This window comes from Lonchura striata, chromosome 1 (genome assembly GCF_050655825.1).
Source record: "Lonchura striata isolate lonStrDom1 chromosome 1, ASM5065582v1, whole genome shotgun sequence".
Taxonomy (NCBI): Eukaryota; Metazoa; Chordata; class Aves; order Passeriformes; family Estrildidae; genus Lonchura; species Lonchura striata.
This window is the reverse complement of record NC_140703.1, coordinates 87,845,803-87,872,391: the sequence shown is the minus strand read 5'-3', so window position 1 is coordinate 87,872,391 and position 26,589 is coordinate 87,845,803. Positions and strand designations below refer to the sequence as shown.

The following is a 26,589-nucleotide window of genomic DNA, read 5'->3' as shown; positions in this document are numbered from 1 at the left end:
GTTCAGCAGTGGAGCTACGTTGATGTGGAATTGCATTCTTGCATAACTAACAGCAATTCAGTTTCTCCAATACACGAACATGGGAACAGTGTTCTAAGGGAATCTGCCAAATGCCAAACAAAAGGAGGTCCTTCTTTCTCTGCCACATAGCTGTGAGGCTCCTTACCTTATAGGTTTGAGATTGGTGCAAGTTTATGTAGTTCAGATGTGAATTTGCAATGGGAGATTTATCAAGAGCACACAGGTGCTCCTTGTGACTTAAGACCTCTGTGAGTGACAAGTTCCCTAGCGGCTGAGATCATTCTGGGTATTGCTGTATATTTGCTGTCTTGGTTTTGCACTCTCCCTGAGATTCCCTCTCCTGGTCACTGCCAAAATTCAGGATAATGGGCAAGGTGCACCTCTGTTTTAAAATACCCTTGCAACACTGCTATTGTAAAACTGAAAAATATAATTATGTAATTTTATTTGCTAAGGAAACTGCTCAGTTCTGGAAGAGCCAGTAGTTTCTCCCTGTTATGGCCACATCCTGTAAAGAGTGCATTGGCAGAGCACTGCTCCAACAGAGCACTCCTGTGAAGCCAGGCACATGCATGTTGTGACAGCAGCCTCAGTACCAGGCTGGAGTGTGCACTGTGGTGGTGAACAATGAGAAAAAGTCTAACAAAAGCATTCAGCAATTACTGTTGTCCTCTGTTGCCTACAAAGGAAGCCCAAGATGACTCGCACAGTTAAAGGTGTCAGCACTCTGTGTTTACATCTGTGTATGTGGATATATTTAGATAAGATGAATCAGGGCATTGTTGACAATATTTAGTACATTCATGGTTTATTAATCCTAGATCCATATTTTTCATTTACATACCTGAAGTCAGCATTCTCAGTCCTATCTACTGATATTATGGTTGTTACTATTAGTTTATGAACTAAACTAGTATCTCCATTATTAAAAGTTTAAATTGACATAAAACAATTTGCCAGGTAGGAATTAAATATTGAAAGAGAGACATGAAAGCCAAAGAATTTTAAATACCATTTTCTTCAAAATTTTTCTTACATCTTCCTTCCTTTTTCCCCCTCATATTCATATATTTTCTTTCTCTGTAATGAATCATCACCATAATTCTCTGTTACACTTTACCTGTCATTTGAGTGGTTAGGGAACTCCTGGGATAAATATTTAAACTGGTTTTTTGTAGACATATTGCCAAGTGCAGTTGTTTCAAATAAAAAGAGAAACATTTTACCTTGGGCTTAATTGTTCCTTTTTTCTCCTTTTAAAGGTTTGGAGACACCTCACTGCAAGAGATAATTAACATGGAAAGCTTAGTGAGGTTGAATTCATATTTTGAGCAGTTCAAGGAAGTTTTGCCTGATGATTGTAAGTATTTTGTAATTAATGACAAATTTGCTTGAACAGCACAATTCAGGCTGATTTTTTCATTTGTTTGCTTTATGTTGGTTTTTTAAATGTTGATGGTACACCAGCCTTATTAACCTCCAAGACATTAAAACTGTGTTTTAATTCTTCAGTACTAAAGTAGAGTTGATTCAAGAGGTTTAAAGGTCAGACTGATTAACTTTCCTTTTTAAGGTTACTTTTACATCTCTTTCTAAGTGGCTCTTTGTATTGTATAATCATCCAGTTGGACAGTGAGATTGTTGTAAGGTAAAGGTGTAAAAGTGACAGGTTCTAGCAGCAGCACTTTTATGTGCAGTTTTTTGTGATGCTCCCTGCACTTATGATAAAACCTGCACAGAAGAAACTCAGTCACTTCCCTGTAGTTGTTGCATCTGCAGCCAACATCAGAGAATCTGGAGGAGTGACAAAAGCTGCATGCTTAATTTTGACTGGTTTTTTTGTACTTGCTTGTTACTGCTTGGTTTTTTTTTTAGAAGACAGTGGCATAAGTGGTATTTACAAAAATGGTGAAAATTAATCTATTCATTATTATTACAATCAAACCTCTTCTAAGGTTATTTCATGTGCCCTACAGTTGCAATTTTATTCCAGAAATACAAATGCAGCAGCATGCAACAAGATAGTAAGAATTCTGTCCGTTAAAGTGTGTTATTGTAAATTCAGTTGCCCTGAATTTTTTTTTTTTATAGCTGAGACCACAACTTGCTTCCCTCCGTCCAGGCATTCATAATGCTAAATAATAAATTCTCTGGAACGTTAGCTGCAAAGTGTAATTCTTTATTTTATAGTAGTCTAGCATCAGGAGTTTTTTGTACAATTCAAAAATTAACCAGTTTAAAATTAATTTTGTTAATGTCTCTGTCTAATGTATTTTATAATAATAATTCCCATTCAGCTCCTTCCTCTCCTTTCCACTGTCCATGTCCCTATGTTATTAATTCTATACTCTGCAGAATTTCTAATAAATTAGTCTTAGTTCCTTGTCCTTGTTCTGTTAGTTCACCTTATCTTTAGAAAGAGGAGATGGCCTGTGCCCTCTTTTTGTTTACAGGTATTACTTTCTTTCTAGGTGTGGAGTTCAAGCAGGCCAGACCAGGACAGGCACAGTACCGTTAATTATAGAATAGAAATGTAGAATTGTTTAGGTTGGGAAGATCTTTAAGATCATCAAGTCCAACTCTTTCCCGAGCACTGCATAAAGGACTCCTAAACCATCTCTCCAAGTTCCACATCTCCATGTTTTTTAAATACCTCCAGAGATGCTGACTCAACCATTTCCCTGAGCAGCCTGTTCCAGTGCTTGACAACCCTTTCAGTGAAGAAATTTTTTCCAACATCCAATCTAAATCTGTTGCAGCTTGAGGCCATTTTTTCTTGTCCTGGTGCTGGTTGCCTGGGAGAAGAACCCTCCTGGCTTTCAGGTGGTTGTGGAGAGCAATAAGGTCCCACTGAGCCTCCTTTTCTCCTGCCTAAACAGCCCCGGCTCCTTCAGCTGCTTCTCGTAAGACTTGTGCTCCACACCCTTCCCCAGCTCTGTTGCTCTTCTCTGGACACCACTGAGGTTTCAGTATCTTTATGTCCTTCTTACAGTGATGGGCCCAGACCTGGACACAGGATTTGAGGTGCAGCCTCACCAGTGCCCAGTACAGGGGAACAATTCCTGTTCTGGTCCATTACTGCTGACACAGGCCAGGATGCCATTGGCTTTCTCGGCCACCTGGGCACTGCTGGCTCATGTTCAGCAGCTGTGGACCAGCACCCCCAGGTCCTTTTCTACCAGAATCTTCCCAACCACTCTGGCCCCCAGCCTTAGCACTGCCTGGGGTTGTTGTGACCCAACCTAGCACTTAGTTGTGCTGAACCCCACAAAAGTGGCCTTGGCTTGTTGATCCAGCCTGTCCAGATCCCTCTGTAGAGCTTTCCTGCCCTCCAGTAGATCAGAACTGCTGCCCAGCTTGGTACCATCTGCCACTGACCAAGGGTGCTCTTGATCCCCTCCTCCTGATTCATTGATAAGGATTTTAAACAGGACTGGCTGCAGAACTGAGCTCTGGGGAACCCCACTGGTGACCAGCCACCAGCTGGATGTAGCTCCATTCACCAGCCCTCTGTGACCTGGCCACCCAGCTGGGTTGTTTTAACCAGTGAGCAGTGTGTCCCGCCAAGCCATGAGCAGTTAGTCCAGGAGAATGCTGTGGGGAGCAGTGTTGAAGGCTTTGCCAAGGTCCAGGTAAAGGATGTCCACAGCCTTCCCTCATCTGCTCAGCAGGTCACCTTCCTGGAGGAGATCAAGTTAGTCCAGCATATCATTTGCTGTGAGAAGTAGGCCTAAAATAAAGCCTCATGTGTCGCTCAGGTGGGATTCTTTTTGTTACAATGTCATCTCTTACAGTGCACACCTCTGTATTTATTCAGTCACAACTTTAGTTGGTGTTCTTCATGGTTACTTCTTAAAAAAAAATGAAACAACAAAAAAGAGAACTTATTGATTACTTATAGTTGATTGTCTGGAGTATCTTGCTACATATGTAAGAGGTGATGTGCAACAGTTTGAACACAGAAGATGAGTGCTGAAGGTACTCTGAAAAATTCCAGCTACTTTATTTACACTTAGTGAAATATTAATAAACAGATCATGACAATGTGGTGTCCAGTGGGTGTTTCTTGTTACTGAAGGCTGAGCAGCTTGCAAATTTAAAGTCAAAAATGTGAGCAGAATATGAAATATCTTCAGAGTTTCTCAGAAGACATGCATGTTCTCCTGTCACATCTGTGACACACAAACCAAAACACTATACCAATCTTGCTCCCTTTGTTCATTGTTTTATTATACTGCTATTAAATTCTGAATCCCTGAAGTTTTAAATAACTGGAATTAATATTTCCAGTTGAGCTTAATTAAACATGAATTTGTTTTGTTGATGGTACTAAGTAAATCAGAACTTGAATAATTGTTCTAGTTGCAAGAAAAGACAAATGTATTTGCAACAGGCATATAGAAACACTTTGTAAAAGATCTGTTGAATACAGATGAGTAAGAGGAGTGTTTTTTGTTTGTTTTATAGGTCTACCTCGATCTCGTAGTCAGACGTGCCTGCCTGAACTGTTAAGATTTCTGGGACAAAATGTTCATGCAAGGAAAAACAAGAATGTTGATATCCTTTGGCAAGCTGCTGAGGTATTTATTTATCTAACCATCTCTGCATAGTTCAGCTGATTTTCTGTATTCGTATGTATTTGCCCTTTTTTTATTATTGGTATGTTTGAATTTCTTCATTTGCTTGCATGTAGCTTGCAAATGCTGCCAGGCTAGACCTTCTCTATAATGAGACTTGGGGAAATAAAATGTATTTTCCATATCAGATTTTCTTCTCAACTCAGACAATGAAGTTCTGCTCTCTCAAACGTGCCTAACTTTGACACTGAAGCCCTAGACAACATTTGTGTCTCTCTGAGGGGAAGTACAGGTGTTGTCTTTGACAGGAGGTTTCGCCTGTCTATTCCTTTTCTAGATATGCCGCAGACTTAATGGTGTTCGATTTACGAGCTGTAAAAGTGCCAAGGATAGGACTGCCATGTCCATCACCCTGGAGCAGTGTTTGATCCTACAGCATGAACATGGAATGGCTCCACAGGTCTTCACTCAGGCTCTGGAGTGTATGAGGAGGTAAGAGTTTGACCATATCACTTATTCCTAAATAAGGAACCATGCAAACTGCAGAGGAGTTGTGGTCTCTGTTTCCATCAAAAGAAAAACAAAAAAGTAACCTAAAGTCAGGAAACTGTAAAACTGACTGCTAGAATTCATCCCTCCTGTGCATATCAGTTGCATATGCTAAAGCTGGTTCTTACCAGATTTATATCAGATGGGCTTGAGTTTTCAGTAGAAAATTAGTGGTTTTCAGACAAGCATGTAAAAATATGTTTTTTGTTAATGCTGAGCTTGCAGAACAGGAAACTGGTGCTTCTTTGAAAGTTATTTAATGATGACTTTACCTGAACTGTCATAGCACTAGGTTTCTTAGTTCTAGCTCAGGGAGATTACTCAGGGATGATCTATCTTTTGTTCTTTGAAACACAGACACCTGCAGTTTGCACTGGTTTTCCAGTGTATTCTTTAGCAGTGGAACACTGCTCACTGGATGAAATGTCAGTATGAGTGTTTCACACTACAGCAACCAAATTTCATCACAACATGTCAGTGTGCTGTTGTCATATCAAAATAATGATGTTCTGTATTCTGAAGCAGCAGAGATGTTTGCAGAATTAAGTACTTTAAAAAAAAATCTGTTTACTGTTGTTCAATGCCTTGTTTCAAGCACTGCTGGAAAACTCCGTAAGTCACATACCAAAAGAAAGGATAAGAAATCTAGCTTTAGTCTTTATCAATGTAGTTCAACAATGCTGTTCAGTCCTGTTTTTCAACATTCACTCTTACCGAATGTACTGTACTGTGTGTCTTTTCACCAAATTCTCTAGAGTGTTCAATTCTCTTATCCTTTCTGTATGTTTTTGCTGTTTGACCCTTTCTTACTCTTCTAGTTATCTAGAAGAAAAATGTCTCATATAATAACACTTGCAACCTCTTACACTAGTAGTTTGGGGGTTTATGCATACATCTAATTGGGTGGCACTGAACTTTATTTTCAGTTTTTTGCTGCTCTTTCCGCTACATTGTCACAGAGTTAGTACAGTACATGAAAAGTACTTAAACCTTGATATTAGAAACAAAACTTAAAACAGCTTTGTGAGTGAGAATTTACTAATTTAAAACAGACTAAGTGGTTTTCAAACATCTTTATTTAAATTGCACAATTTGTTGACATAGACATCTGAAACTGTTATACAGTTTCACAGTCGTGTATTTAATAAGAACAAAACTAACTAGGAGAAATACTGGGAATCTTGTTACTTTCTGCAAATTCTTTAATGGGTCACCGGGTTTTTTAAAGCAATCACGGACACAATAGAGAGAGAGAGAGGTTAATAATAACATTGGGTACTTCAGTCTACCAATTTAATATAACACAGGATCAGATAAAATATTGACCCAAGAAAAATACTGCTTTCTGTTGACTTACACAGGGATATTGAAAGAAGGCCAATTTAATCAAAACCTTTGGCTTGAGTATTCTACCAACATCAGGGGCTTGCTCTGGCAGGTGAAGGACATGACTTTTTCTTTTGTTAAATCTTTGACTAAGAGAGATTGTGCAGGACAAATACTGACTAGTCCAGAAGGAAAACCAAGATTAGACCATTCTTCAAGCTGATCATTCTTCCTCACATCTTATTGCGCTTTGGGATAACTGGTTGTGTTTTCAAAATTATTTGTCAGCTCTATTCAGGAACAATGGCACAGCATTAATAAAGCTTAATGAGAGAGATAGGATTATGGAACAAATGTGTGGGAGTCCAACTCCACCAAATCCCATTCCGGCCTGGACAGTTTGACCTGACCTAGAAAACAGATACAGGATAAGAAAGCGTAGCAAATTGTACCCAAATTTCTTCTAGGGCATTCAGAAAACTTGGGTTTTGTTCTTTTAACTTGGATCTTTTAATTAACTGAACTGTAAAAGGAAGGTTTGGTTCATTCTTGAAGACTTTTGAAGTTTCTGAGGCATTTGGAGGGACAGGGAAGAAGTACTAGTAATTTGTGAGACTCAAAGTATTTAATCTCTTCTCTACTGACAACTTTCCAGAGAAGAAACCTGTCCTTTCTTATACCATTATTGAAAAAATTAAGAAAGCATCATCTTCTTCCATGTGATGTTGGTCTTCAGAGGTCTTAGTTCCCACTTACATGTCCTTAGGGACTTCCCTTCTTGTGATGATTATGTATCTGTGATAATTGTGTTCAATGAGCAGGGAGGGACATCAGAGAGGGAACATGAAGCGTTCTAGATTCTTGTAGAAATTTACAGATACAAGTTTGTGGCTTTCACTTTAGAAACAAATTTGCTATTACAATAAACTCATTTTCTGTAAATAAGTTACAGCTTTTGTGGTCCTAAATCAAACACACAGTAACTCCCAGCTCACAAATAGTAAAATCATGATGATATGCCTAGAAGTCCAAGCTAAGAGGACATGGCTACCTGACCAGTAAAGGCAGAACAAGAGTCCAAGTCCAGCTGGTTTGGGTAGCCTCTTCCATCTGCAGCCCATGCTCCCCACTAGATCTTTGACTCCCTGTCCTCCTTCTTCCTACCAGGTTTCTGTCTTGTCAGAAATGCCAGTGGAGCTGTTTGTGGGAATATGCTTTGAGGCAGTTTCAGTCAAGATCATCCTGGGTAGCAAAATCCTTTACATGTTTCGGGCAGCCCATCTCATTTTCATTAAATGAAATCAATTAGGAAGGTGCAACACAAGCAATTTAGCCAACAGAGAAGAGCCATCTCTGATAGGGGCTCTTGAAAAGCAGCTGAAAATGAGGTGAGGAAAATCACCATGGTGCTGACTAAAAGGATTAAATAATAAAGTCCTAGGAGTCATGTTTGAGTATGACCACTCACTGCAGTAAAAGAGCTATGATAAAAAGCTTGGTTGGATTTCTTCACTGATGGACCTGATTTAAAAATAAAATTATATTGAGTTGAGCTAGACCACTTGGCAGATGCCCACCCAGCTGCTCACTACCTTCTCCCAACAGGACAGGGGAAAAAATACATGAAAAAGCTTATGGGTTGAGGTAAAGGGGAGATCCCTTGCCAGTTACTGGTACAGAACTGGCAAAACAGAGAATTTTTTTTTTATTTATTTCCAATGGATTGGAGATATTAAGAAATAAATATGAAAATTAAAAAGCCTTGCCCTTCACCTCCCTTCTTATCCCAGGCCAAAGTATTCCACTGCTTCTTTCTCATCTCCTGGACCTTCTTTCTCCCCATGCTGAGCAATGCACAGTGGATGTGGAACAGGGCTTTGCAGTCGGTCCATAAGTCCTCTGCTCCTTCCTCCTTGCACTCTTCCTCCACTCCAGTATGGGTTTTTCCCATGGGCTGCAGTCCTTCAGGATGAACCTGCTCCTGCATGAGCTCTCCATGGCCTCCAGTTTCCTTCAGTAAATGTTCATCTGCTGCACTATGGGTCCTCCAGGGGCTGCAGTGTGGATAGTTCCTCTCCATAACTGCAGGGGAAACTGCTTCACCTCTTTCTCCTCTCTTTCCCTGACTTTGGTGCTCACAGGGATCTTTCTCAGATCTTTTCCCATCACTCTTCACTACTATGCAGGGCTTTGCCCTTTCTCACACACTCCTTCCTCGAGGCAGCAGCATGGCTGAGGGCTCAGCTGTGCCTGCAGTGGGTCACTGGAGCTGGCTGGAACCAGCAGTGTCCAGCATGGGGCAACCCTGGCCTCTCCTCACAGAGACAATTCCCATATGCAAGCTAAATTAGAAGGGAGTTTGCTGTGTCTTCTAACCCTAATCCTCTCCTAGAGGTAGTTTGCTGATGAATGTTTTGATTTAAGACCCTGTACATTTTGGAATATTTGATATTTCCGAAAGATGACTTTTCACCCTTCAACAGGGGCCAACAGTGACAAGGAAAGCACTTTCCAGCTCTTGCCTCCATTCCCATCATACGTGTCTGTATATATGTCTTTGTGTAAAATTGAGTAGCCTTGATGCTAATTTTTGATAGTGGAGATGTGGCATGTGATATTCATAATGTCAAGTTAACATTTTTAGCCTTCCTTTTTTACCTCTCCCATTGTTTTACATGTTATCTATATTCTGAAGCACTTTTCTTCCTCCAGGCCATTTAATTGAGTCTTTATCCACCACTTTCCAGTAAACACTAGGTTTCCACTGGCTGATTCTGTCACACACACACACTGTCCCCACTGCTACAAAGGTAATTGGGATTTGTAGGCATCACAGATTCAATCTGTTGTCCACTGTAGGCACTAGGAGTGAAATCATGTCTTAATCACCAATTTGGATCAAATCCAAATCAGAAATAAAGTTGGTTTAGTTCCTTGCCCACCTAATTCTAGTTGACTTGATGTGTCACCAGCGTCTAAATGCTCTTTTTCACCACCTTCAGGGTGTGTCTGATTTCTTGCATGACATTGTCTGATGCTTACATAACCCTGCTACTCAACCATCAAGGTTATGGATGGTTTGTTATGGATGGAGCAAGTTTACAAGCTCAAAAAGCGTCAGGCTTACAGATTGCATTTAGAAGGACAGAATAATAGAATTGTTTCAGTTGAAAGGGGCCTTGAAGATGATCTAGTTCCAACACCCTTGCCATGGACATATTCAATTAGACCAGGTTGCTCAAAGCTCCACCCAACCTGGCCTTGAACACTCCCAGGGATAAGCATCCCTGGCTGCCTCACCACCCTCAGAGTAAAGAATTTTTTCCTTATATCTAATCTAAACCTGTTCCCTTTCCCTTTAAACCTATTCCCCCTTGTCCTGTCACTACATGCTCTTGTAAATAGTCTCTCTCCCTCTTTCTTGTATGCTCCCTTCTAGTACTGGAAGGCTGCAATACAGTCACCCTTAAGGCATCTCTTTTCCAGGCTGAACAAACCCAGTTCTCTCAGCCTTTCCATGTAGGAGAGGTGCTCCAGGGACTATTCATCTTGGTCATTTAGTTGTTGCTTTGTGAATTAAAAATAGAGTTGTAGTGCTCAGGGTGTAAGAGTGATCCAGAATTAAAGACCACACTACAAAGCCTTCCAGGCTGCCTGAGGAGCTGTCCTTCACTGTAGCCTTTGGTGCTCAATGTAAGGATTGGGTGCACAATGAGATGGGCTTTGCAGCACGTCTTCAGAAATAAGCCTGTTTATATACCCTTGAATTCGTGTCCAAGCACAAAAATAGGTGGTTTTTTGGTTGGTTTTTTTTTTAATTAATGTGTTGGACAGATAGTTAAGAAGTTAAATTAAATCACTGCAGCCCACATGGAAAGACGTTTGAAAGGGTCAAATACTACAATGGTTATTCATGTTCAGCTTGCTTTTCAGAGCTCCACTTCTTTAAAGCATGGCAGAGCAGCATGGGGTATTATTGCTGGGTAATCTGAAAGAATGAACATGGAAAACCATTAATGTTCAACCTACATGTGTTTATTTTCACTAGACTACAGTACTTCTTTCTTATTTTTCTCTTTTATTCTCTTTCCCTCTCCTTATTTTTATAATTGTACTGATACATATTTTTGAGATGTTTTTCCACTCTTCCTTTACTTCATCTTCTGGTTTTGTTGTGTGTTCTTCCATGTTTTTTCATTTTCTTGCCCATCTTGTGTTGCCATCTCTTTTTATCCATACATTTGCATGTCTGTCTTCCTTTCTGTTTTATTTTCCCTCTTCCCAAACTTCTTCCTTTTCACAGCATTGGAACACGGGAGATAGTCACCCAGAAGAACTTGAGTGGCTTGGTGCCCATCCGAGATTTCAGACTAGATCCCAGCCTCCTCTACTCTATTCCTTTACTAGCTCTCAGCCCCAATTTACTGATTGTGTGGCTGTTTCTGAGCATAGCATACCTGGTGGCCAGATTACGTTGCAAGTGAAGATAGAGTTCAAAAACAAACAACCAAACAAAAAAAAAAAAAAAAAAGAAAAAACTACAAAAACCACAAAAACAAAAAAGTGCTTGAATGTGTATTGCCACTTGGTACCTGCTGGACAAAGGAATGTGTCATAGCATTGTCTGCCAAGAATTATTATTATGCCTTACAATTTTACGTTTCTATTGTACTAAACTGTAAATATACATCAAATTATTTTATCAAAAAGAATTGTATTGAAACTTTAAATTATTGTTCTGCTTTCAGTGCTTGTAACATAGTCTGACATTGGCCTGTTACCTCGTTACTTTAGCCGGCCTGAAGATCTCTTATCTCTTACCAAATAGAGTTTTGTGTTACTTGTTTCATGTATTCCAGAGAAAGGAACTCTGTCTGAAAAGAATTTGTATCTTTTTGTATATTTAAGGTGTATGCTAATATTGCCTTTCTATTTTATGAGGTATGAAGAGAAAAATAAAAACATGGGTGGGGTTTATAAGAAATTGTAAGAAATTTATTTAAAGAAGTAAATTTATACTTTCATTTCAAAGCATAATATCCAAATTACATTATTGAACAGTTTGTAGAACCATAGTCTTGTTCCTTTCTCATGGTTAAAATATATTCTAATAGACTAGAAAACATTCAGAAAACAACTTGTAGTGTGCTGCATGCAGAATTATTTCATTCTATTTGTAGATCTGCATTTTGCAATGTATTAAAGACATGAGGAAAATGAACCTTGTGGTTAGGAAGGGGATGTGACTGGCATTAGCCTGCTAACGATCCATTATCTATTTTAGGTGCTCTGTTATAGAACTTACTGTGAAAAAGGGTCATCCTAAAAGTTAAAGATAATGGTCTTTAATTTTCAGGCAAGAAGAGGGAGGTAATAGTTAACTCCTTTAGTAGGTGGGTTTCAGGTTTTCCACTGGGCTTTATTTTAATTACATTAGACTAAATATTACTGTTACTTCCATTTTTAAGCGTTGCACAGCTTTAATAAATTTTGATGCTGATAGTGACTTAGTGATAAGCAAGTGATGGTAAGTTAACTTTTATTGAAGTGGTGAGACTAAAGTGGCTTCCTAGTTTAGTTATGCAGAGTAATTGCAGATGAAATTTGATCCTCATTTATATATAACATCAAACTAAGGGAGGCCTATTTAAACTGAAAGATTTTGTTGATGCTGTGATCTGGCAGAGCTTGTCAATAGCAATAGCTGATTAAAAAACTAACCTCATTAATGTAGTTTGATAAATTCATAAAGGATTTTACTTTGCTTGGTGCCTGAGATGACATTGGGCTTCTGAGGAGAACTAGTACTGTGATTTATATTTTCTACTATTAACTTGCTCAAAAAATATAGATAGCTTTAGCTTTTATTATAAATTTTAATGGAATTGAGAGCTGCTGAGAGAAGTATGCTGAAATAAAAAACCAAAAAAAAAAAAACAAACCAAAAAAGCACAGTTAGAATAAAAATCAGAATTAAATCCTAAATGTGGATTTAATTATTCTAACTAAAAAAAAAAAAAAAGTGTGCGATTATATTTGTGTCTTCATTAAATCAGACTGTACAGTACACTATCTCTTAATATTTTTCCTCACTATTCTTCCAATTTTGTTTTTAAAAGAAAAACCAAAAAAACTCATGACAAAGACATGTATGTTTATTTATATATATAAAGCACGTATCATATTTATTTTTAGTTGCAATAGGTTTTGGTACATCCTCACTACTGTTGAGGGTTATCAAGGTGTGGTGGTTTGGGACACATCCCTGTGCTGTGCTGATACCTGCTGCTGCTGTGTCTCCATGGAAATCATCTGTTCTTTATGGTTAGCACTGGTTTGTTTGCTGGGGTGCCCCAGGCTGCCTTTTTACAAGGTGAGCAGTTGTCAGGTTGGACTGTGCCTTGATCTTGCAATGTGGGGAGTGTCCTGGGTTCAGTCTAACCAGATGTGAAAGTAAGTTTAGAATGACAGAATATCCTGAGTTGGAAGGGTCAGGGATCAGTTGCTGGCGTGGCACAGGACAGCCACAGGCTGTGCCTGAGAGCGCTGTCCAAACACTTGCTGCACTCGGGCAGACTCGGGTCATAAACGCTTCCCTGGGCAGCCTGGCCAGTGTCCAGCCACACTCTGTGGCAGCAGGCACATTCACTGAGCTCCCTGAGGTTATTAATCTCTTTAGAGTATGAAGGTGCTGCTCATGATTGCACCTTAAAACTCTTTGGAATGCAAGCCCAGGCTTTTTGGAAACAATGTAGGTTTTTTCTTCTTAATTTTGATGGGGACAAGTTTGGGTATTTTTTTCCTTTTGGAGTCTGGTCTGTGCTTTTGTTAAGGCGTTCAGGTTTAAGATGCAGTAGTGTGTCCTACTTACGTGCTTCCAAGAGAAGGAAGATGGCATGTGAAATGTGGGAAATAAATCCTTGTCACCATATCTGTGCCATGAGGGACACAAACAATAGCCAGATGCAGTGAAATGTGATATGAATAGAATGACTCACTTTGCAGTTAAAATGCTCACCTAGCATCACATATTTGCTAGTTAAACTTACTGCTTCTAGTAGTTCTCTGAAGTATGATTTGCACAAACTTTTGATGTATCTATTTGGCTGCAAGAACTGTCGGGGGAGTTTTGTGAAACACAAACCAGTGCCAGAAAAACAGTGTCATCACAGATGATCCATTCTATAAAAGGAAAGCACAGAATGTGCTCCGGAGACAAATTTCAAAGTTAGTTAAACTATTCCTTAAAGCAAAAAAAAAAAAAAAAAAAAAAATTACTGTATTTTATGAAGTCAAACTAGGCGTTACATACAGAACACAGTTACAGCCAGTTTCATGATCCAAAATTAGAAGAATGGTGAGGTCTGTAAGAGCACGAGAGTTTTCAAACTGAATCAGAATCCAAACCCTCCTTTTGAATCAAATGATCACAGCTTACCTGGTAGATGCTGCAGCATCTCCAAGGCAGGACTAATCTGACATTTCCACCATAAGATGCTGTACTGTACACGTTGCCATGAAGGTCTAGTAGTCATTGTTTAGGTCCCAGTCCTCAATCAGGGAAAATAATTCTCCTGCAAGCCTAAATTGATTTATAATACATATTTAAAAGATAGTGCTTCCTCTTTGTATGTGTGTTTTTTTGGATATAATCAAAGGAACTCTGGATTAGATTTACAAGTGTAAAGAAGCCTTATAACTGGAGTAGTTTTCTATTGTAGCACAGAACCTCTTTGTAATGTGGGGCAGTTGCACCAAAATATTGGGTGAAAATTAAATTCTGCACATCTTTGTTTCTTTGGAGTGATGACTGTCAGTGCAGCCAGTCTTTTTTTGCACTATTTCATGATTAGGACATTTTTTTAGATTGCTTTGGTTTTCACGTCCATTTATGCATGCAGAGATAACTAGAAAGGCATACATTATTTTTGTATCAGCTCTAATCTTTAAGTAAGTACTTATAATACTGACATACAGGGAACAATAAAATTACTTTAAATCTCTTATAGAGAGATCAGCAGGTTTGGTTTTTCAGCTTTATGTGTTAATAAATTAGCAGAACTGCTTTTAAGCAATCCCTTGGGATCCCTTGTGCAGTGAATGGCATGTGAACTCCACAAAAGTGTACCTTGAAATACATGAAACTGTGAAATACAGCGAAAGAACCTTTTCAGTAGATGTGCTGCTGCTTTCTAGAAATGCAAAACTAGCAATCAAACATAGCTTGTGTCCATTCTGTGTGCTTCTTACTGGCATTGTATGATGAATCATCTCTTTTAATATTTGCAGTGGCAAATTAATTAAACGCTCATTAAATATAACCAACTTTATTTTAATGCTATAAAATAACCAGTTCATTTCATCTTAGTTTAAGTCTTTTTTCTTTTTTTTTCCCTTTTACTGCTGTCATTTTTTGTGCTTGTTTTTTTCCCCAGTGAGGGTTGTCGCCGAGAAAATACAATGAAGAATGTTGGATGTCGCAAGTATGCATTTAATTCCCTGCAACTGAAGGCTTTCCCAAAGTATTACAGGCCTCCAGAAGGAACTTATGGAAAAGTTGAAACATAAGCATACTATGTCCTTTAATTGCTGTTCCATTAAAACATGTGGATACACTCTAGATTGACACATGATTTCGTCATCCAGAAGAGATAAATAACCTTTTTGTATGTTTTGTTAGGTCATACAGAGCATGTTACTGAATTGGAATCTATAGTAACAATTATTCTGACACCTTAGCTTGAGAATAGTGTGATGACTCTCTGCCCGTTTCAATAGCCTTCAGTGTATGTAAGATGAGCAGATACTGTGCTACTTAATAATTACCTATATGCAAATAGCTAGGTACCTCCTGGATGGGCAAGGACTCTAGGAACAGCATTTAGGCAGCTGTTTCCATAACATCTTTTTATACTGAGTCGATTTCAGATTGAGCTTTTCCTAAACTTTTTAAAACTGAGAGTAAAACTGAAAAGTTGTAAATAAAAAGGATCCTAGACAGTTAAATAACTGAAGAACACATAGTTACAATCAATAAAAGGGAGTTTCATTTTAAAAAAAAATCAGCACAATAAGAGCCAGGAGAAAAAATTGTTTTACTGTATATAGGATGCCACCTTCATGTATGAAATTTACCATATATAAAAGGCCAGACATGTGAGATCTAATTTATAATTCTGTTAAAATAAAACAAATTCTTGTCATCTTTGGCAGAGAAGGCCTTGGGCATACAACTGATTTTTAAAAGTATTTCAGAAATGTCATGATGCTTAACTATTAATGCCAGCAACAGTTCCCCATGCCCTTCCCCACTCAAAGGCAAGTGCAACAAGCAAGTTGCTGATGTTGCACGTGACTTGTTCAGTATATTCCATGGTGTTGTACATTAATTAACACATTTTTACCCATGGTTTTTTTATATCACTTCTGGATTGTAAGCATCAGTATCTCGGGGTGCTACATTATTTTGGTCAGTGTATGATTTTTCTGTATCGGTTTTGTATGTCATTACCAAAATGCTTAAAGTGCACAATGCATCCCCCTTGCTTCAAAATCAAAAATCATCCCCTCCTTGCTTCAAAATTGGTTTCTGTTTACCTTTGCATTTCACCTGTTGAGAGTCCTGGTGGGGGGAAGTGTGGCCGGTGTCAGGGTATTTCTGAGGAAGGTAGCAATGCCCTGTGTTGATAGAGAGGAACTGCTCAGTGCTACTGCTTGTGCCTGAGAACCACAGGTGGGTTCTAGCTTATGACAAAGGTGGTCAGTTGGATAGCATTTGATAAAAAATGTTCAACAGATCTCCTCTGAAATAATCTCCCAAAGAATGCCTTTGAAGCTAAGATAGCATTTTAAAAAGCAACTAAACGTTCATTTCCAGATTTTAACAGGATCCAGTAATCTCTAGCTAGTTTCATTCAGCACATGTCCTTTCCTTCTTGGTTTCTAAGGATCTGAGTTTTAGAATAGAAAAAAAGCTGCCCATTTATTCTGGTGGGAGTGGCAACAGCCAGGTAAGTATATGGCTGTTTTCTGATTTCTTTCTCCCACTCACTGATGTTTGTCTGTGCTGTCACTGCTCTATCAATCAGCCATGTTCATTCTGCTCCCATGTAGGTTTGGGGGTTACAAGTCCTGCAGATTTTGCATTTTGCTTTTTGCAGTTTAACACTGAGCAGCATGTCACAAAGCCAGGTCAGAGAGTTCTGCTGAGCTAGGCTATTACCATTACTTTAGGCTCTTTAGGATAACAAAACATGGAATTCTGTGCAAAAGCAATGTATTGTAGTACCTACCCCAGGTCTGAACAAATCATCTACAGTAGAACAGTCCCTCAGAAATGTTACAAACCCTGTTTGCCAAGTAATAAATGTTGATTTTGTTTTATTTTTTGCTAATAAGTAAACAAATATATGATGAAAAATTTTTCAATGGGATCTCTTTAGACATGCTACTCCATTAGTTCTGCTCAGCCTTCAGTCCCTAGCCCATTATTAAATGCTACTTTATTTTTGTATAAACTATGCTCTTTATATCCCTTAGTTTTTATGAGTTGATAATTATATTTTGTCTATTTCAAACGTGGTTTATTTCAAGTCCTGTATTGTTACACAAAAAATCTCCTGAGTTCAGCTTCAGAAGGAAATAACAAATGTCTCTTGTAACATTTAGCAGCGCCACTCTCTTAGATGGTGGCCAACAATCATTAGACCTGCTATAGAGCTTAGCAATCCTTTATTTATTTTGTGTAGCAGTGTAATCTGAAAAAGTTGCTGAATTTTGCCTGCGCACGGTGGAGCTGCAGCCCCAGGTGCCTCATGGTTGTGCTGGGGTGCTGAGCTGCCGAGCGCTGTGTCCCTCGGCATGCCCTGGGCATGGCACTGCCGGGATGGACACGGCACTGCCGGGATGGGCACGGCACTGCCGGGATGGACACGGCACTGCCGGGATGGACACGGCACTGCCGGGATGGACACGGCACTGCCGGGATGGGCACGGCACTGCCGGGATGGACACGGCACTGCCGGGATGGACACGGCACTGCCGGGATGGACACGGCACTGCCGGGATGGCCATGGCACTGCCGGGATGGACACGGCACTGCCGGGATGGACACGGCACTGCCGGGATGGGCATGGCACTGCCGGGATGGACAGGGCACTGCCGGGATGGGCATGGCACTGCTGGGATGGGCACGGCACTGCCGAGATGGACACGGCACTGCCAGGATGGACACGGCACTGCTGGGATGGACACGGCACTGCCGGGATGGACACGGCACTGCTGGGATGGACATGGCACTGCCGAGATGGACATGGCACTGCCGGGATGGACACGGCACTGCCGGGATGGGCACGGCACTGCTGGGATGGGCATGGCTCAGGCTCCTCCCGACAGCAGCGCCAACAGCGAGGGCTCGAGCGGTGCCTCCAGAGAAAACTGTGACACATGAAATCCACGTGGGACCTTCACAAGGGGGAAGGGAGCTTTTTTGTTGCACAGGAGAGGCAAATCTAAGGATTACTGTAAAATGAAGTTCTGTCTAATATTCCTTTTTTGAGTACATTTTTTAAATTATAAAACATACAAAGGTAAATGAAGAAAACTTGCCAAGTATGTTCTGTGTATGTTCTGTGAAAGTACCTACAGCACAGTTGCCTTTTTTTCATTTATACGTGTAAAATTATTGTATTATATGACACGGTTTTGTCCCAACACGACTGTATTTGCTAAGCTTTGTGCATTTAAATATTTTTATTTATTTGGTTTTGGGCAGTATTAATATATCATAAACATATGGTTACTGTTTTATATATTCTAGTTCATCCAATCCATGTATGCTGTAAATGTGCTAGTCTTTAGGATGAAAACCAATAAAGAACTGACAAGAATAACAATGGTGGCTTACTTTTAATATGTCTGTGGTAAGTGAAAATAAACACTTTCAGGCTCCTTGACTTGATACACTTTTATCTGTTGGAGCCAAGTTGTGCAGGGAGTCATTTTACACAGATGTGCAAGTCAGGAAGTAGTAACTTCTAACCCCTGCTCAAGAGCAGCTGATACAAATTTTCTGTAGTTAAAAGTGAGGCACCAGCTTGTCCCACATGCTTCACATTGTGCAGCAGCAGTTAAGTAAAGAAGTAATATGAAGTATTTTTCTTCCTTAATTTTATCAACTTCCTCTGTGAATATTCTCTAAGAGCTTCCTGAGCTTTGTTCTCTGTTCTTTCAGTTTTCCTTCCATTAGCAGAATTTTTTCTCTACTGCTGCTTTCCATTGAGCAAACTCATCCCTCCAAGCAGCTGTAGCAGTTGGGCTGCTTTTCAACAGGGACAGGTTGTCCTTGTTGATGGTCATTTGGTTTCACTTTACATAAAGTTTATATAATAGTGTAGGAGACAATAATTTAGGGCATTCTGATTTCTGTAAATGAAGAACACAAAAATATAATTCTGCTTCCACTGGGAGTTTGAGAACTGCCAAGTAGAATTTTCTTTCTGTGAAAGAGGGCTGAGGAGCATTGGTGGAGCTCAGTGAAATAGTTTTTTTTAGTTATATAAAAGAAAAACAATAGAAGATAAAAACCCACACTGCTTTCATTCGAAATGCAAAAGGAGAAGATGCTTGACAGGTAGGAATTCCTGAACTGTAAATGCAAAATCAGATTCATATATGTTCACACACACACATATATATATATACATATACACACAGATTGCAAAAGTTCTAATTGGTGTTAAAAAGGTATCTACCAGTATTATTCCTAATTTTAAAAGGTGGGGTGGTTAAAGAATGGTAGAAAATCTGACATCTTTAAGAGGCATTCTGAGCTCTCAGGAGAGTGTCACATGTTTGAAGCTGGGGAATGTGTCTCCATAAAGATTGCTCCATTTGGAGCCCGCAGTGACCATGGCTCTGGTTCCTGTGGCTGTGTGAAGGGCATTTGTGTCCCTGTGGGCTGTAAATGATCCCATGGGGAGCTGCTGGGAGCAGTAATGACCACACGCTCTGCTGAGGAGCAGAACTCCATCTCTCCCCCATGACTGCTGCTGCCCTTCGGGCAGGGCTTGAAGGGCTGGTGCAGGCATCTGTGTACAGGCACCAACATCAACAGCACTTCTGAAGGGATTAGCTGATGCCACAAATATGCCTAAAGTCTGAAACGTGTTCTGGGACAAAAGGAATAGTCACAGATGAAACACAAAAAATGCATGAAAGAATAGAAAACCAAGAAGGGTACAATAAAAAATAGCAAACCACTTGTTTAAACCAGAGAAAGAGTCCTCATCAGAAGAAATTGTATGTAATTTTTGTGACCAAGTGTGAGTGTTTTCAACGTGTTTCAGTTTGTGAATGCCTAAATATATCTAAGACTTGTATCTTAGAAACTTTATATATTGTTGCTGACTGCATGTGGGTTTGTTTAAAATATCTCTTCCCAGTGAACTACAAGACTTCTAGGCAATGAAGGGGAAAACATAACAGCAACCTCTTTTTCTCATATTGCTTTAAATGTCAGGAAAACTTTCCCAATTCATGAAATATTTTGCCCTTCACAATTTGGGATGGATGCAGTTTATCCTTTTATTCACAATGTGATTTGAAGAGGGGCAAGCAGGAGATGGGTAAGTAACAAGAGTGGCCGACATGGACACAGGTGTCAATGGAACCTTTCAGCTTGGACACCAGGAATGTCATAACCCTGCTCACCATGGGAAGCTGGTGGGGTGTGGTGTTAATAACACCAAGGTTGGGGGTTTGATCCCTGTATGGGCCAGTCACTTAAGGGTTGGACTCGATGGTCCTGGTGGGCCCAAGGGTGGTGGAAGGACTGGAACCGGGCTGGCCCCTGCAGATGGAAGGGTGGAAGAAATCTGGGATGTCTCCGTTCCCCCCCACAGAGTATTGAGAGAGAGAGAGTGAGAGACAGAGAGAGAGAGAGATACAGCAGCAGCAGTTTTTATCAGCAGTTCACCATGGGGAAGGAGAAGAGCGGGGTGGGGGGGGGCCGCAAGGTGCCCAGCCTGGGCATCGAGCCATCCCCGGGAGTCGGGACTTTTAACCCTTCCTGAGAAATGAAAGCTTTGTGAAATTTTTTTCTTCCTTGGTTTGAAAGAGAGGAAGAGAGACAGCTTGGACCCTGGGATGTTAGAAGGAGAAATTCTAGGTGGGAGGAGATGATGGAGTGGCTTTTGGCTGGACTTTTTCTTAGTAGTTACAGACTAAACCAATCTCCTCCAAGAGAGACTGTATTTTAGGAGGATGCCAGTGAGCCAAAGAGACCTGCTTCAGCTGGGAAAAGACAGAAATGGAGTGAACAAAGAAAAGTTAGGGGGTTTGTGGTGGTGTCCCCTGACCTCAAAGAAGGAGAAGAGAAGAAGATCTCTGTTCTTGGACCCTCGTCCCCAGGGGAAAATGGGGAGGGACTGTGGTCCCAAAAACTGAAAAACTGAACTGTTGTTTTTTTCCCCTCTTGGCAGGGCATCCTTGAAAGGAAAAATCCTAAAAGCAGTCTGTCCATCCATGCATTGTGGTGAGAGCACTGTGCATGGAAAGGAGAAGGGTCACCATGGCAAACTTTTTCTCCGGGCGGTGCCATGTGTGACATGGAAGCACAGGATGTGGAGCTGTGTTTCTTGGGGGGTCTGTGGCACAGGAGAGAATCCTGTTCCCTCAATAGACTAAATATCAATTAGAGAGTGGAAACCTAATTAAAGTCCAAGTTGTATCTCACTGTAATTTGTTAGAGTTAGGTGGTGAAAGGAGAAATACTTTACAAGGTTTTCATTTTGATCTTTGTATATGTTTTTTTTTCCTTTCTTTTTTCTTTTATAGTGGTAGCTTAATAAAATTTTTCCCCTGTTATTAAGCTTAAGCCTGCTTTACTCTGTTCTCAATAAGAGAACTAACATTGTGCCAGTGTCAAACCATAACACCCAGCCAGGGGTTCCTACTCCCCCACTTCCACCCACAGCCACCTGCATATTCCCACCTACACTGGGTGTCCTGGCCAGCCAGAGAGTCCCCACAGCAGTGGCCACTGCCTTCCTCTAGGAAGAGACAGTGGTGGGAGGGAAGGAGGGAGGGAAGGAGGCCGCTGTGGAAGCAAGGCTGGCCCGGTGGCATGGTGCTCACACACCATGTTGTCCCCTCAAACATCTCCTCGTGGGCAAGTGCTGCTCGGCAGCACAGACCATCCCCTCTCCCACTGTGCAGCATCTCTTGTGGAAACGTGCTGGGAATGTAGTATCAATTCATCTGGCAGGATTGAGAATCCTGCAGTGTTGCAGTGTTTGCTAGATCCTGCACTTAAGTGAAACATCCTGAGGATCATACTCTGGTTGCTGCCTATCATTTAGTTTTCCATTGGCTCAGCATATTGGTGCCACCTGAAGCTTCCATTTTGAAAGAGAGGCAAGTTGATCTTTGGAGTTCCTAAAATAAAAGCAGTAAAACAGGTTTACATGAAGGCAAGCTTTTAAGTGCTCTTAGAATTTGTCTACAAATTGCTTAAATTTGCCATGTCTCAAAATGCTGCTGTTAGCCTACAGTACAGATTTGAGAAGTTCTGAAATGCAATATTGAAATAACTCACTTATTTTTTAGGTATTTCAAGATGTTGATTGAATTGCCACCAGCTAATGTTGGTATCAGGGAAATGATGGCACTAGAACCAAGCACTGAAATAACTGAGATTACCTGCTGCTCTGAAATTGTTGATAAAATGCCCTTCATGTTTTATGTTTGTAACAAACATGAGGTGAACCTGCCTAGTTGTTTGAGAGACATCTGTCAGGCCTGGAATAGCATTTGTTAGCTACAACAGGATACCATCCTTTGTATGGGTTTTTCTGTATTTTTTCTGACAGCAGAACTCTCTCATTTGGGGGTATTCCTGCCCCCTTTTGTTCCTCCAATCGTGGTGTTTCATTCCGTGTTCTTCTCGTTGTGTTTTGACCAAATTTCCCATGAGTGTGTCAGGACTTTCTTTCACAGCACATAAACTTCTATTTTCAATAAGCTTTAGTTTCAAGTATCAGCAAGTGGGTGTTTTGAGTGGATGTTCCCTTGAAATTCTGGGGCCCTATCTAAAACTTCAAGGTCTGTAGGCAAATGGCTGAAGAGGAGTCTCTTTGACTTTTCTCACTTCCTTGTTAGACTTAGAATTTCTCTCATGAAACTTCTAGTTCTTAAAAAAAAAAAAAAAGTGAGCAAACTTTCTGTGTGGAAAACATGGCTTTACCATGCCTATATGGGATTAGTCTCTGGAAGTGGATAACTTTGGAGCACCCATGTGACATGGCAGGAGCGAGAATAAAGCTTATTAAGAAATATCAGCCAGCAGAGTGCTAATTTACTGAGGAAATGGGCAATGTTTGTGTTTGCTATGTGTGTCTAGGTTGATCCTGAGTGGTACCATGGGCTGACTCGGCACACAAAGTCCTCCTGTCATCCTTGGTTATGTGTCTGGATCTGCAGTGAGCTGCACACTCCAGATTCTGGCTCCACTGCTGCCATCAGTAAGGCTTTGTAAGAACCACTTGGACTAAATCTACAAATGACGCTTGCAACCTATAGCTTGCTCAGCTTGTCGATCTCTTAGTTGCCTGATGAATTTCCTAAGGCTTTCTATATTAGGAATTGCTAATGAGAAGTTGGGTCAGGGAGATTCACCTCAGCCCAGGCTTCCTTCTCTCACTGCCCAGTGCTGCTGATTTAGGCTCTGACAAATCAGTGGGAATTTTACTGAGTGGAGAGATGGGAAAGTGACTTCTCATTTTGCCAGGGGGGATTGTCAGTGAGGCAGGCAGGATGAGTGCCATGGGGCATTTCCAGGGACAAACAGTTTCTTGGGTGAATTTATCCTAGGTTAGCTACCTGTTTTCTCACAGTTTGGGGTGAAGGCAAGAAGCAGCCTCTTGTTTGTAATTCTGTGGCCCAAATGTTCCCTCCATGAACAGGATTCCTGCAGTGGGGCTTGCATTTCATGAGCAGTGCTGTTCTGCTGGTGAGGCTACCCAGGGGCCAGAGAAACTCTGATGTTCTGGGTCCTGCTTGGACAGGTACAGAAGTGAAAATTACTTATTTAAACAGGCAGTAGGTAAGATTCAGCAAGCAAACAGATTCAAGACTTACCAACCTGAATTAGAAACTTCAAAATATCTGTACTTTGTGATAGGAAACCCTATCACTAGTTCATGTCCTGTCTTGATAGTGGCTTTTACCTTATATCTGTGGAAGGGCAGAGTAAACATAGCATGGGATTTCCACATGTATTTGCACAGAATTTAAAAAAATTATTTGCATTTTTGGAAATAGGTTTGTCAGAAATGTTAGCTCCGATTTTATTTATTTAGTGCCATTATGGTATTTTTCCATTGTGTCACTTTGTCTTTACTTCCCCTTCTCTGAGTATTCACTTCTTTATTTCTTCTTGGGCTCTCATCATTTGAGTTCTCAGAGGATGAAGATTTTGACGTTTATGCAGATTGTGCATAGAATACTTGAACATGTCTCTATGGTGGAAGTAGTTAACCACAAAAATGATGGCTCGTCTATAGACTGTAGCTGGTTTGTTTGTTTGTTTTTATTATTATTATTGGTTTTATTTTATTGATACATTCCTGTCTACTCTCAGGCTAAGGACATAAATAGACAGCAATATGATCACTGTTCTTGTTTTCATATTATAAATCAAGAGTGATAGTTATTTAGAGAATACAAAACTGGAGAATAATGTTACTAAAAAGGTGGGGAAATAATTTTGTGTGGTGAGCAGATATAGAAAAATAGATACTGAAAACACCTATGCAGAAGAGGAAAGAAAGAAAAATTATTCCTTCTAGATAGTTTGATGAAAGAAATATTAGAATAAATACAGGAAATAAATAGTTTGATTGCATCAGGCTTGTCTGGCATGTTGTGATAGTATGCTTGAAGAGAAGTAAAAGCCTGGTGTGACTGGTTGTGGACTTTCCCTACTGAATTGCAAGAACTTTCCAGTTCCTCTTGCTGTAGGACTTCTGGCACATCACTGTTGAGGAAGCTGTGTAGCCTGGCAGTTGCAAAAGGAGTGTTAATTTTCCCAACGCACAATTAATTAAAGCAAAATGCTACTACTAAATCTGAGAAGTTTTTTTCCAGCAAGAAAAAAATCCTTAGAGGAAATGCTAAAGCTACTTGCACTGCTGTGGTGTCCAGCTTGCTCTTTGCAGCCACAGAGGGGGGCTGTTGATCCAACAGTGGAACTCTCATTCTTCACTCTGCAAAGGGAGGAAACAGCATTACTCACATTTATTGAGTATGGGGAAGTGTTTTCCAGTGTGCCAGTTTAATCAGAGTTCCTAAAAGCCATTTTTCCCTCCATGAGTTATTATTGCTGTATAGACCAAATCAGTCTTTTCACAAAGAGGCTCCATTAAATTACAAAGTCAGGACAAATGCTGTCCATTTTTTGAAGTTCTCTGGTGTTGAACCTGCTGACTTGAGCAATATTCAGTTTTTATTGTTCTAATAACTGCACCATATGGATTTTTGCATGCAGTTGATCAATGCAAGGGCACTAAGTCAGCTCACAATGCACTTCATTCTCATTCCACATACCTGGAACTGCGGGTTCAATTCACAGCCAGTGCCCAGCTCCCACATTTTCACATCTGAAATTAATTTCCACATAACCACAAGATATTCTGTGTGCTGATAGTCATAGCATGGATGTTTACTTTCTGTTTGAGCTGACTTTTCCATTTAGAGCATTTCTTTAAAATGTTGAGTTCAGCTGCTTCAAAGAGAGGACCAACTTTAACAGGAGCAGGACCATAGAACCATTTAGGTTGGAAAAGACCTCTCAGATCATCAGGTCCAGCTGTTGACCGAACACTGCCAAGTCCATCACTAAACTACATCCCTGGGTGCAACACATATTTTAAATATCTCCAAGGATGGCGGCTCCACCAGTTCCCTGAGAAGCCTGTTCCAATACTTGACAACTCTTCACGAAGAAGTTTTTTCTAACAGCCAATCTAAACCTCTTTTTTCCCACCCTCCCTTCTTCACATGCATGTGAAATCTGAATTTCTCACTAACTTGCTAAATTCAGCTGAACTATTCCTTGTATGCCTCCCTGTTATTTCAAAGCATTAATATAATATTTTCTCTCATGGCCTTTGCAAAGACTTAAGATATTATTGATGTATTCTTAAGAGCTGCTGATTTTTACCTCCTTGAACTGGAGATTCAATCTTCAGAACAGAATTTGGCAGGTGGCAAAGTTTGGCAGCTACACCTGCATTGAAAGCTCATAGGAATAAAATTCTGGTTTGGAATAAAAGAATACTGCTTAAAATTACTGTTGTCCCAAAAGATTTCTAGCACATCAGGAATTCCCCTGTGAGCTGTAAACTGTAAGCTGTAAGCTGTAATGAAGCATGTCGCATCGTTTTTAGGGACCTGCTTCATTCTTTGTTGTGAGACTCTTCAGCATTGGCAGGATTTTGCTGTAAATTAAGTGACTGATAAGGACAGGCTAGAGCCTGGGGGCAAAGCCAAGGGAGCTAAAAGTCCTTCCCTCTTCCAGGAAGCCAACAATAGCCACTGAAGGGGCATTTCAGTCTCTCCTCTGATTCCAGTTTCTGCATATTTCCCTCTTGACAGGCAGTGGGCCATCCTCACTATCTTCTCTTGTGTCCTACACTGCCATAAAGCAGGCTAATGTCCTCTCTCTGGTGAGGAGTGTCTTTCCTGAGAGTAACTCCAGAGTGGGCCAGGAATTGATACTGGATGAGGCAGAAGCTTCTCCAGATGCTGCTTTCCTGGTACACTTGTTTCCCAGCAAGATTCTTTTAACTAAGCTGAAACACAACTGATTTCATCCTGCCATGGACTCATATTAAAAATACTTGGGAAACTTTCAGAATAGCTAATTTATTTTGGTTTGGGGTTGTCTTTATGTTGTTTGGTTTTTTGTTTTTTTTCTTTTCTTTTGGGAATATTTTATTAGTCCCTTAACTATAAAATGGTCAGCCTGTATCTATTTAATTCTCTCTTCACCCACCCACACCCCCTTGGTGCACTGACCAGCCAATGCCTTTTTTCTCTCTTTTGGATGCTACACTCC

General features: G+C 40.3%; 1 protein-coding gene across 34 annotated transcripts in view; it reads left to right on the top strand.

Annotated features, from left to right (window-relative positions):
* Nucleotides 1–18,367, top strand: part of INPP4A (inositol polyphosphate-4-phosphatase type I A) — a 107,794-nt gene extending 89,427 nt beyond the window's left edge. For 23 of the 34 annotated variants that reach the window (XM_085557641.1, XM_085557732.1, XM_085557663.1 and 20 more), the window contains 4 exons: nt 1,284–1,381; nt 4,489–4,601; nt 4,936–5,090; nt 10,777–14,088. In XM_085557641.1, the coding sequence (XP_085413767.1) occupies nt 1,284–1,381; nt 4,489–4,601; nt 4,936–5,090; nt 10,777–10,957 (547 nt within the window). In that variant the 3' untranslated portion in view covers nt 10,958–14,088. Of the gene's footprint in view, nt 1–1,283; nt 1,382–4,488; nt 4,602–4,935; nt 5,091–10,776; nt 14,089–14,908 lie in introns of those variants that run through there. The other 11 variants (XM_085557787.1, XM_085557749.1, XM_085557767.1 and 8 more) reach the window with 1 other exon arrangement.
* Nucleotides 18,368–26,589: the final 8,222 nt, after the last annotated feature.